Genomic DNA, 12,799 nt, shown 5'->3' on the forward strand with positions numbered 1-12,799 from the left:
GTGTAGTCAAACAATTAAGTTAAAGTTCTTAACTGTATAAACCGTTGTAACTTCCCCTTCTGGAGCATCAGCATTAGCATAACCAATATTTTAGTCAAATAAAAAAGAAGAAAGGGATATTGCAAATTTTAGTTATTTATTTATTCAGGTAGGATGATATTGTTAAGAAAGAAGGGGAGGCCTAGCCCTAAAAAAGGCCAAAACAATAAATGGGGAATCGATCCATCAACTTCCTTACAAAAAACCCTCTAAGAGAGTGAAGAGATAGGTTGGAGTTTCCAAGTTGGAGAAACAAATACTCATAGGGCTAAAAGATGAGCAAGCTCATCACATGAACGGAAAAAATTGAATTTCACTATAGAAAGGCAACAAAGTTACAATACAAATTGATATATAAGAATGACCGATTTATACCTGATTTTATAGCTTATGTAAAATTTAAACTAATTATCAAATAAAATTCGATTATAAACTAATTATCTAATTAGCATATGCATGGATGGATAATCAAAACAAGCCCAAATAATCAACACACCTATAGGCTACAAGAACATTAGAAGTGTTCACAAAGGGAAAAACCCAAAACGGACAAAAAATAACTCTTTAGGCCTATAATGCTAAATGATCCACTAACAAGAATAGTTATGGTACAAATCACTTACAAAACCCTATGAGTTTAGTAATGACTATGTATTTAAGCCTCTAGCTCCTGATAGCAATTGATTCTAGGAGTCTTTTCTCCTTGTTAGTCACTAGATTGAGTTATTAATTGCTAGATTGAGACTCCTTTTACACTTCAAGACCTCTTGAAGATTTTGAGACTGCTTCAATGATTCCCAAGCACCAAACAACAATAAAGAACTCTAAATGACTATGTATGTACTAGATTTAATCCCCTCTCACGGAATTCAACAATTGGAGAGGGACAAGGTAGAGAGAACAAATGGGATTTAGGTTGTTGAAGCCTAGATCTCATGGGTTAGAAGAATATATGAGAGAGACTAAGAGATGGGTACAATAGAGGATGCAAATAACTAATTTGTCTTAAGTTTGCAAAACTTGCTCAATTAAGTTATCGCCGAGTGTTTGTTGAGATTGTTGTTCCAACAGCTTTTCAAGCTCTGAACTCGCCTGAGATGGTGATCATAGTCAATCAAGATGCTCATTTCAACAACTACACTTTTCGGTACTTTGACTTCTCAATCAAGTACAATGAACCCACAAATATTACAACGAAAATAACAATGAGAAAATACAAGAAAAAGTTGATACAAAATATGCCAATAGTAAAAATCCTAACAATCTTCTTCTTCGGCAATTATGTGACAAAACACCCTATACAAAACAACTCACTCACACCTAAGCTGATGAAGAAATTTGAAGTCTTCAACTTGTCTTTCTTGAGACACTCAGACAAGAGCCATCAAATGCATGGGAAATAGACAGATATAAAGCATCAAGTACAACACGATCAATTAGATAACAAAAAATGTCAGAGAAGCATTAACCACAATGATAAATCAACAAGGGCTTGATCATCCAAACGTGCTAACTACATAAGCACAACCAACATAAGCAAAAATGGTCTTGGTTCATTGATGCATTAGGTACTTACAGCACCTGCTGTTCTCGGATAACCTTTTGCACTACCTTCAGTATTTTATTTTAGGCAAATGTTATCAAGCATCATGCGATGCTTGTTAGATTGGACTAATGTGGGTCTCACTTAATAAAAAAATTAGATAAATGAAAGAAAAAGACATAAAGCTGACCTTACAGCTTATGTTAATATTTCTTTCTCCCTATGAAGTTAGCCTTACAACCTAAAATACTGCTAAAAAATGACATAAAACTGCTGTTAATAGGCATCTTACGGTGCCTGTTAACACAGCCCTTTATTTTAATGTAATTGTCCTCCACAAGGGACCATAGGACCCACTTGGAAGCTCTTAGGGTGAGGTTGACCAGGGTATTGAGATAAGTGAACTCAATAACAAGATGTAAATTTGAGTGGCAAAATGAAGTTAAAGGGTGATGTTCATTCCTTAAAACTAGACCATTTCAAACTAACCAAATAATCCATAGGGAAGCAAAGAGAATGTTTCATTTTGTGTAATAAATCACAGTTTTATTTGAAAGATTTAGAGTAGCACCAATCGGCAATCGTTGATGTCTAAGTGGTAGAACCGTAGAGGTTGGGCATGACTGGAGGTGTTTCATAGTAAAAGATATGATCTTATGTGTAATTAGGGTGCTGGGGATCATGCCTAACTGGGTGGTGGATCTATTCTCTTGTTGCAAAAGGAAGATTTGGCAAGATTCGTAATGCAAGCATATGGAGTGGGGCACTCATTTATGGAATGTGGTGCATTTAGAGAGAACATAACACTATCATCCAAAAAAAAAAAAAAAGAGAGAACATAACACTACTAACACATGGTGTATTTAGAGAGAATGCAACACATGTAGCTTTGAAGATTGTAAGAAAAGTCGGAAAAACATAGTTCAAGTTTAATTAAGCTACTGTGGTTGTAAATCGTTTATGTTTGGATTAGTTGCTAGTGGTTGTTCATCTTTCTCAAACTTGTTAGAACTTACAGATCTTTTTAGTAAAACAAAAAACAAAAAAAAAAAAAAAACCATAGATCCTTTGTATACTCAACCTTTGCGCTTTTAATGAATTTGTTTACTCATAATAATTTTCCCCTTCAAACATTGAAATTTTGCACTTTCCCAAACAAACAGCAGCCCCCTCCCCCCTCCAAAAAAGAAAAAGAAGAAGAAAAAAGAAAACCGCATAAAATGCGCTATTTTGAGATCAATGATTATAATACAAAATATGAGAACCCTCGAGTATTCATAATCTTGCGATCTGCTCTGGCCTAAAGAAAGCACAATACGCCCTGTACTAGCAATTCTTTGTAAATGTAAACAAAATTCTTCATTTTACGATATGCCTGAGAGATTTAAATGTCACAAGTGAGTAGTGTTTAGTTCTCATCATTATCCATTAACAAACAATGAACAAAGACTGAGATGAGAAACTAAAAGATACATAAAACATCATCTGTACAGATCTGTACCCAACATGAAGATAATGACCCAAAACAATCTTCTGCGAGGCCAACCACTGGGGAAAAAAAGGCTTCACACGTTTAGTATCAGCTCCCACCTGCATTTACTGAAGACTTTCACATTAAGAAATAGTACTAGTGTGGTAAATGACTAATGGAAAAAAAATAAAAATAAATAACACGCTACTACTATGCATGACCTCAAAAGTGATATCAACCCAAAGTAGAGCAACATAAAATTTCTAGATTTAACTCATATAGCATCTATTATGCCTGATGGTACCAACTCAATCATGAGGAACTGAAAATGGGTTGAAAATACATGAAGCATTAAAGACTTCCAATGTCCATCATCAATCATACGTGCAATGTAATTCTTCCAAGTAGATTAATATTTCAACTTCTAAAACAATATGGTACCTCACCTCGGATTTGACCAAATTGAGAGGCCACTTCATTAACAGTTGAAGCTGGCTTAACGTTTGAGAGAGAAAGAGGGGTCAATGGAGGTGAAGCAACTTCTTCAGCCTTGTGCGGAACTTGAGGAGAACCCAAAAACTTTGCAACATGTATTGCCATTGCTCTCTGACCACTTGAGGGTATGGAGAAACTCCGAGGAAATGGAGGAATTGGAAGTGGAGATGCCACACTTGATGCCTCCAAAGGGATTTTATTCATTGCAGAAAGCTCCTGATTTCTTAAGGACAAAGGAGCAGAATGACCAATTAAATCAGGAGATTTTGCTGGTTTAGGGGCAAAATTACCTGGGGGTCTAGGAAGCTCATGAAGCTCACTTATTTTAGGTGAAGAAACAAGGGGAGGTGAAGCACTTGGAGATACTTTTGGAGATGAAGAAGGTTGAGGAATTGGCAACCGAGAAAACATTCCAGAAACTAACTGGGGCAATTCAGTAGATGCAATGGGGCCACTGGCAGATAAAGCAGGCTTTGTTGACCCTGGCTTACTTATTAATGGACCAGAGAAAGCTTGTCGTTTGAATTTTTTAGTATCAGAAGCATTAAATGTATCGTGTTGCAGAAGTGAAAGTCCCTCTGCCAAAGGAGGAGGTAGTGGGGTGGAGGTATCATTGCTGTCACTCTCTTTGTCTATTGACTGTGGTTTTGAGATACTGGGTCCTGACAAGTTACCATTGCCAGAATGCTTCTCATGCTTCTTATCTTCCAATGGGGAAGAATGCCACAAATTGTGGGTGACTCCACTTGGCCTTGAGCGGGGAACTGAGTTACTTGTTCTTGATGAACTTGAATGCCTTGCATCAATAGGTGTGGGCAGCACATATGTGTTAGACTTCCGAGACGGTTGCATATTTTTTATTTTTTCTGCTGGATCAAACTTCTTTTCTGCAAATATTGGGGCTGAATGGCTACCCACTCTAGGCTCTCTACCTGAGACTCTGAGATCCTCCTGGTTTTTGTCAACATTCATCTACACAAGGAAACTCATAAGACGTGAATTCTAGAAGCCGAAAAGTTAACATTTGTGAACTCAAAATATAAAACATTATTAGTTGACACCTAAAGGGACAAACAAACAATATTCCAGAAGGAAATCTCATCCCACTTTTCCTTCCATTTTCTTTTTCAAACCAAATACTGGATAGAATTTTTCTGTATTCCTCTTCCAGCCCCACCATCCCATTACTGCACTTATCACCTCTACCAAACATAATGCTGGTTTTAACGGAGGTTGAGAAAATTGGTGGATTTGGTTAACTTATTTGTGCTTTTTCACTTTGGCAGCACAAAGTTAAGTGACATAGTATTATTCACCAGAAAGGTTGACAAATTAAAGCCATGCTGGACCATACCTCTGCATTTTCTGTTGCTGAAGGTGAAAGGCCCGCTTCATCCACCTGGGGAATGGCCACCAAATCATTGATACAGAAAAAAGGCATAGTAGAACTAAAATGAAATAAAAAGTCCAAATCACAATAAACACTCATGACATGATGATCACCAGGCCAATATTGTATACAATCAGAGGTGAAGCTAGGGGGCGTCAGGTGGTGAAATTGATCCCTTGGCTTTTAGAACTTTCCTATCCCTATATATATACACACACACGCCACGTTTGTGGAAGCCTGGGGGCCACCCATTCTTCCCCCCCACCCCTCCACTCCCCCCCAAAAAAAAAAAAAAAAAAAAAAAAACCTCCCTTGTTCCTGGGTCTGCACTGATTACTACCTCGCCCAGGGCTAAAATTGAACCACCAGCACAACCAAACTAGATAGATATTTAGAGGATTCAGGCGGGGATCCCAACAAGACAAATTTGTCAAGTACCTTCCCTTCCTAATCTATTTACTTCACTTTTGGGCTCTAAATTGTATCATGAACAAATCTCTTTTTTTAATTAGAATTTACACTCACCTCCATTGAATTCCTTGACATGGAAACACCATCAAGCCCCTGCATATTTGGTCCATATTTAAAACTCAATTCCCCGTCATCATTAGGATTATAGCTATTTTCACCATCATCCCCATAATCCTCTTCGAGTCCACTGAATTGGTAATCAATATGGTGCTGTTCTGTGGCCCGTCTAACATGCGGCTCAACAGCCTCAAGTGATTTGAGTCCCCTCCGAAAGAAATTCAACTGAACTCAGAGTAGAACAAAAAGGGATAAGAAGACATGCAACATTGTTAAACTAATGAGAAGAACAAAGGTCTTGAAAATTTTAGAGATTTAAAGAAAACCTGAGCCGCATGGTGACGAGCTGCTTGTGTTAAAAGACTTCGAGACTGCCCTTGCTTAAGAGATTTTAACCGGAAAACACATAGCGTTGCATGCTCATCATAATCATCCTGAGCGGTTTGCAGTTGATCTACAGTAAAAGTTTCACCTTTCCCACTTTTAGACCTTCCTTTTTCCTTATGTTGTGCCATCATGTACTTGTATACATCTCTGAAGATGATGCACCAAATTTAGAAGATATTTACTTCAAATCTAACACATGGATTATAATAGACAGATACTGACCTCTTCTCATCGCATTGTATTTTCATATCCTGCACCAGCAAACAAGAGAAGGAACAGTAAGCATTATTCACAAGCCAATGCTGGATAAATCGATATAGTCAATGTGTTTAATGTATCTAAATAGTAAAGGTGATGGGGACCCTCCTAGGAAAGTAAGAAAAAGCATTTAATTGCAATAAAAACAATCAAGCCTCAGTCCCACATTTTTTGGGTTGGCTACGGTACCTCAACAGATTAGTTAAGTTCGGCCATATGAATTATTTTCTGCCATTCTATCCAAAATCATACTTGTCATATCCTTGTTACTACTTCTACTCATAGTTATCAAAACATGAATCGTATCGTGAATCGATTTTTGATTTTTCCATATTGTGTATCATATCGTATCATGTATCCTAAGCTACACAAACATTTAATAAAATTTATAAAAAAAAAAAAAAAAATTATAGATATACATATATAAAGGGTATATTCATTATAAATTTTGAATATATTCAACTAATGACTAATTTATTCATCACTTATGTAATAATATTTAATAAGCTAACTAAATAAATCAAACTAGCATGTGTTTATAACATATACATTCAAATTGCTTAAATTCAAAATGATAATATATTACAAATGACCCAAAAATAATAATTTTTTTCATCATATTGCCTAATCAACCCCATTTAAGTCAATGCTATCATCACATTTATAATTTTGCAAACTTATTTCTTCATTAAAATTTTCTTCTTCGTCATTAACATTTACCATCTCTTCTTGTTCTTTTTATTTTAATAATTTTAATCATTCTAGTTTCTTGGACTTATAATAATAATGACAAAAATAAAAATTAACTATATTGTCAATTAATGTCTTATTCATAGTATAGAAAATAAACATGTAAATATTAAAGCGAAGTGTAAGTGTGTACTATGTAGTTCAAATTTTGTAGGAGAAAGAGAGGGGAAAAAAAAAAACTTACGAATATGTTATTTTATTAGGAAAATTAAGTAACCTAAAAATTTTGTATTAAAAACAAATCTTACAACTTGTTAGATTCAAATAAAAGTATAAATTTTAACAAAAAATCTTATTTTAAAGCATTTGTCTATGTATCGAATGATAAATACGATTCATACGATACGCACATTGTATCGTACGATTCGTGAGCACTTACGATATGCTGATATGATACGGAACTTTTTACACACAATACTATACATATCGTACGATACTAACAACTATGCTTCTACTAATGTTATTTTTGGCCTTCCTCTACCTTTTTATTTTTTTTCGTTCCCTCAACTTCAATCAACTCACTCTCCCTCATTAATTGGTAGGATTTAAATTATATGAACACTGTATTCAAAGGCAAAAGGCAAGCTTAAGTCATTAGGTCCCAAACTGGCTAACAAGGCAGACAAAAGAGAGATATCCATGTGAACAAACCTCTACTGTCCGAAGTTCATTGAGAAGAGACTCTGATGGATTTGTAATTGTTAAGAATATATTAGAGCGCTGCGGTATAAAAGGCGAAAGGTTAATATCAGATTGAAGACACTATAAAAGATATCAAAACACGTGCTACATATTACATAATAACAATAAGCACTTACATAGCTATCAACAAGTTTTTGAAGTTCAAACTGCACTTTCCCTAGCCTTAGCAAAATTTTACCTGTTTATAAATGTGTAACAATTACAGCACAAGCCATACAAGGCTTAGAAAATCAAAGATTCAAAGTCACCACCCCCCCCCCCCCCCAAAAAAAAAAAACAGTGGGGCAAAAAAGGAAAAACAAAATCATAAAAGTTTTGATTTATTTACCACTTTCTTCATCATCATGTAATGTGGTCTTCTCCAGTAGACAATTACCCATTTCCCGCAGTGACTCTGAGAATTCTGAGAGTGCAGTTGGAGTCAAAAAGGAGACCTCAATGATGATAAGCTAAAGAAGTAATATATGACACTGCAGTCTTCATGCATCAAGTATAATTAAAGGGAAAAGTTAACGAATGCCCTAAGGCATGGTTTAGGAACTATTTTTAGAAACTTTTTATGGGAAAAGAAAAAAATAACTGATTTTTTGACAACTTTTTATATTTCCCATAAAAGTAGTATCAAAACTTTTTAAAAATGGTTCATTAACAAATGCCCCAAGGGCACTTATTAACCTGACCCAACAGGAAGGTTTAATGAGAGAAGGTGCAACATGCCAAAAAATGATCCACCATGAGCAGATGTGTAATATATAGGTACACAACTACACATTCAATTTAGAAATATTGCTGTTTGGTGCCAAGGCTACTCAGAACTTTCAAATTAGTTTGTATTTCAGATTTGGCTATTTGGTCAGAAAAATACCACAGAGAACGTAGCCACATTGATATTATCAAAAAGCATACCAGTTTTATTAATAAAAAAATAATATATGACCCGTATGATACACATGAAGGTAGTAAATGATTACCATATGCACTGTTTGCAGTGGCAGCAGCTGCAGAAAGTAAGCTATCGTAGCAATTTCTCATCTCTTGCATGTCCTGCAAATATGAAAGAATGATATAACAATGATGAAAATAGTCTCATGAAGGGAGTTAGATGGCAAACAAAAACCATTCACTTTCCACAGGTTACCACATTAGAATGAGTTTTCATTGGTCAGTAATTAAATGTAAAGACATATAATAATAAAAAAAATACACTTGTGTTATGGAACATTACTCTCGCTGACCTCAGTAACCTTAGTCAAAATTATTTCAAAATTGTGTTCAATCTAGTTGCCCTTGATTATTTCAAAATTATCTATGCAATGTGCTGCATAAATAACTTATTAATCATGCAAATAAGCTTTTTCATAAAGTTTCTTTTCCTGAAAATATCTCTTGCCGTGCATTTCTATCAAAGGATTAAAATCCACAATTTAACAAACAAACAGAATTTTGGAATAAACCTCACACTTCACTGAGTATAATAGTAAATTATAGGAAAAAAATACAAATAACACCCCTAAGGTTTGGTCAAGAATTTTCTCCCTAAGCACAAATGACACTTAACACCACTTGAAAGCTCCATGCCCCCTCAAGTCCTTTATTTTTCCTTCCAAGGACTTGTCTTACTTGTGCAAGTCTCACAATGACCGCATTATAGCAATTATATAATCAAGGGAGTGTCTGGGTAGACAAATAGCAGCCAGAGACAGAGACAGGGAAGGAAGTAAGACTAACATGAGAATTTTCAAACAGCGTTAATTGACATTTGTGCTCAGAGAGCAAATTGAATACTTTCGGGAAAAAAAAATTGATATTACCCGGCATTAGCCCAACCCTCAGGGACACCTTCTTTTTTCTTTTCATTTTTTTTTTTTTTTTTTTTTTGTATTTTACACTAAATTAAATATAAACCCACAATTTAAAAGAGGATATTGGGAACCCATATTATAATTATGACATAGTTTTTTTTTTTTTTTTTTTTTTTTTTTTTTTTTTTTTTTTTTTTAGCTCCAACTAGCACTATTCTAATTTTTCTTTTTTGAGAGAACCACTATTCCAAAATCAAACCTGACTATTCCATACCTAGAAAACACTCAAAAGCCATTACCAGATTGCAATAATTTCTCAAAATGAAAACACAAGCTAATCCTTCACCACCTCATTTGAATCCGAATTAATTCATATTAATTAAACCGTAACTTTCTTCTACAATTCAAAATAAATATTCAGCAATTAGACACATATTTAAGGCAAAGATGTTCAATTCACTGCCAAATCTAATCTTTAGCTTAAGCTTGAATTAAAAATTAAAAAAAAAAAAAAAAAAACTTTCAATTAATTCTGAAGCATGAACAAAATTTACAAACAAAAATTCAAAACCTAACTAAAAAAAAAAGAAAAAAAAATTGTTTGAAATTGAATACCGTTATGGATGTGGCAAAGTTCAAGTTGAAGAGTAGTTTGAAAAGTAAGTACCTGAGCAGCCTGAGCGAGCTCATCCAAGTGTGCCGAAGGTTGAAACTCTCTTTTCTCTTTCCCATCGTTTTTGTGCAGTGCCAATCTCCGAAGCTTTCCAAGCGAGGCCTTCATTTTTTTTCCCCCCTATACCAAGAAAAACCCTAAAGATGTACAAAAAGCAAAAAGCCACAGAGCAACAGAGCCTCCAACAAAAACCAAATTATCTTGGAATTCAAAATCCCCCAGTCTTCTTCTTATACTTCCCAAATCTACGAGCAGAAAAGTTCGGATTTCATTTCTTTAATTTCAACGGCATTCAAAATAAAATATATATACTACTCTTTTTTTTTTTTTCTTCTTCTTTTTTTTGGGTCAAAACGACTCGTAACAGATCAGAGAAGAAAACGAATGAAGCCAAATGAGAAAACGAAGCGAATGGAAAATAAAAAATAAATAAATAAAATAGTGGGTAATTCTATTATGTTATTCAGGAATATGAAAAATCACCGTTGATAATGGGACACGTGTATATAAGGGGTAATTTGGGAATGTGAATAGTGTTTGACGAATGAGATGTTGACAAATGGACGGTGGAGAAAAGGTTGGATTGTATTTAAGTAAGTGAGAGAGTATGGGATTGTGAAAAAAACTAAAAGAAGAAGGAAAGACTGATATTATGTTACATGCTAGTGTACATTCGTTCGCTCATTCATTTATACGCATGGAGCATTATATAAAGTCAGAGATCCTCCGCTTCTCTACTTTGAATAACCGTGTCGATACGCGCGCGTGTAGGGATTTTAGTAGACTCGCTGCCAGAGAGTTATAATTTTTCTTCAGCACTCTGGATTTCGAGGACCAGAAGGGAAAGTTCACATACAGACACAGTATCCGCATAAGGAATTTCGCACCGTGGCAAATTATCAGTTAGTCTGTGTATGAATAAGAATCTGTAAAAATTTGCCAACTTAACTATTACAAAAAGTTTTTTTTCAAAAAAAATTATTGTAAAAAGTGTTATGATTTTTTTAGCAATGTTAGAGTATTTGTATAAGTTAGCACATTTCTTAAAAAAAAAAAGTATAAGTTGGTAGAAATATTTTTGTCTATTTTAGTATAAAAACTTACTTTTCTATTTACATACTCATTTTTCAAAATAACTCATATTAGATTATTTATTTTACACTATATTTCATTAAAATATCAAATTTTATGAATTTTTTTTCTTTCCTCACACACAAAAATCACTGTCTACTCTCTTCTTTCATACTTAAAATATATAAATAAATAATAAAAAAACTAAATGCAAAATGGATAGTGTCAATATAAATTTACTCCGTTACTACTTACTATTGCAACCATATTTATTTACAAATTTTGCATGATTTGATGTGGGTGAATTTTGAACTTAATTGACTAAAATATTGTACTTTTCTATCATATAAGCACTGATATAAGTACTCTTCCATACATGAATATTTTCACAATATTTTTTACCATAGTTAAATTGGCAAGCTTTTACTATTTATTGTATAAACCTATCGCTCATATCACTTTTTTTTTCCACTACTAACAATTTGTCGCGTCAACAATTATGAAAAGTTTCGCTTATATCAATTTATTTTTCTACTATTAAGAGTCTATCACGTCAATAGTTATGAAAAATTTCACTTACATCACTTTTTTTTTTCCTACTACTAATAGTTTGTCGTGTCAACAATTATGAAAATTTTATGACAAGTTTTGTCAAATTTGTTGTTTATAGACTTTCTAAAATTTTGTTGTGCTTTTAGTTTGCTAAAAAAACAAAGGAAAATATTAACGAATGTCCTAAGCCCCTGTTTGGGAGGAGGGAATGAAAATGAATGAAAATAATAATTTTATAATATTCTTCCATTCCCTTATTTGATAATTTTAATGGAAAGAATTGGAAGTTCATTTCCTTGTTTGAGAATTTAAGTAAGAGAGAATGAAATGGATAGGAGGGAAGACTCATTCCTCTCTATTCCCTTAAAACCAAAATTAAGAGGAATGAGATTGAATGAAATTAGATTTAATGAATTTTTTACTAAAACTCCCAAAACACTTCTATATATTTATTTTAAAATAGGGGTTTAATAGTAATATTATCATAAAATGATTTCATTTCATTCTCTCTATATTACTTCCAAACTAAATTACTTATTTTCCATTCATTTATTTAAAACATTCAAATATTCAATCAAAGTTACTTAATTTCATTCCATTCCATTCTTTTTTTTTTCTTTTTTTTTCTATTTCTTTCCTTTACTTAAATATATTCTATTTCATTCCATTTATTTCCATTCCTTTATGATATGATCATTTTATTCCATTTCCTTGTAAACTCTCAAACGAAGCCTAAGTTAACAGATGCCCTTAATACAATTGTTAATAAACTATAATAAGAAAGTTTCAACACCACTTTCATGGAAAATATAAAAAATTGTCAACAATATTTATTATTTTATCATTCTCTTAATAAAATATTTTTAAAAATTGTCTAAAGACACTTGTTAACCTGACCCATAAATAAATATGACTCTACTAATTAATCCCGTCTATTTACATGGCTAAAAAATGACGATGATTGATGATATGAGTCGTAGGATAATAGTTTCTCAAAAAAAAAAAAAGAGTCGTAGGATAATAATGTATTTTATGTGGGGCCATGGGATAGGAGATGGTGAAAATCATAGACCGAGAAAAGAAGGGAATGACTCGGACGGTTCAGATCTGGTATGTAGAATGACGTGGCAGGTAGAGA

The 12,799-nt window shown here is 33.5% G+C and overlaps 1 protein-coding gene across 2 annotated transcripts; it reads right to left on the reverse strand.

The window, feature by feature from the left end:
- Nucleotides 1-2,785: 2,785 nt before the first annotated feature.
- Nucleotides 2,786-10,407, reverse strand: LOC126714547 (uncharacterized protein At2g33490). Of its 2 annotated transcripts, none has more exons than XM_050414741.1 (11): nt 10,033-10,407; nt 8,535-8,607; nt 7,892-7,966; nt 7,680-7,741; nt 7,513-7,581; nt 6,076-6,104; nt 5,793-6,000; nt 5,464-5,691; nt 4,903-4,947; nt 3,500-4,520; nt 2,786-3,172 (listed from the first exon to the last, which is right to left on the reverse strand). In XM_050414741.1, the coding sequence occupies exons 1-11, from the start codon at nt 10,144-10,146 to the stop codon at nt 3,162-3,164; spliced, it is 1,935 nt and encodes a 644-aa protein (XP_050270698.1). In that variant the 5' UTR covers nt 10,147-10,407; the 3' UTR covers nt 2,786-3,161. The 2 variants fall into 2 exon arrangements, with proteins under 2 accessions (XP_050270698.1, XP_050270697.1); XM_050414740.1 differs by having other exon boundaries at nt 2,786-3,181.
- Nucleotides 10,408-12,799: the final 2,392 nt, after the last annotated feature.

Source organism: Quercus robur, chromosome 2 (genome assembly GCF_932294415.1).
Source record: "Quercus robur chromosome 2, dhQueRobu3.1, whole genome shotgun sequence".
In the NCBI taxonomy this organism is placed as follows: Eukaryota; Viridiplantae; Streptophyta; class Magnoliopsida; order Fagales; family Fagaceae; genus Quercus; species Quercus robur.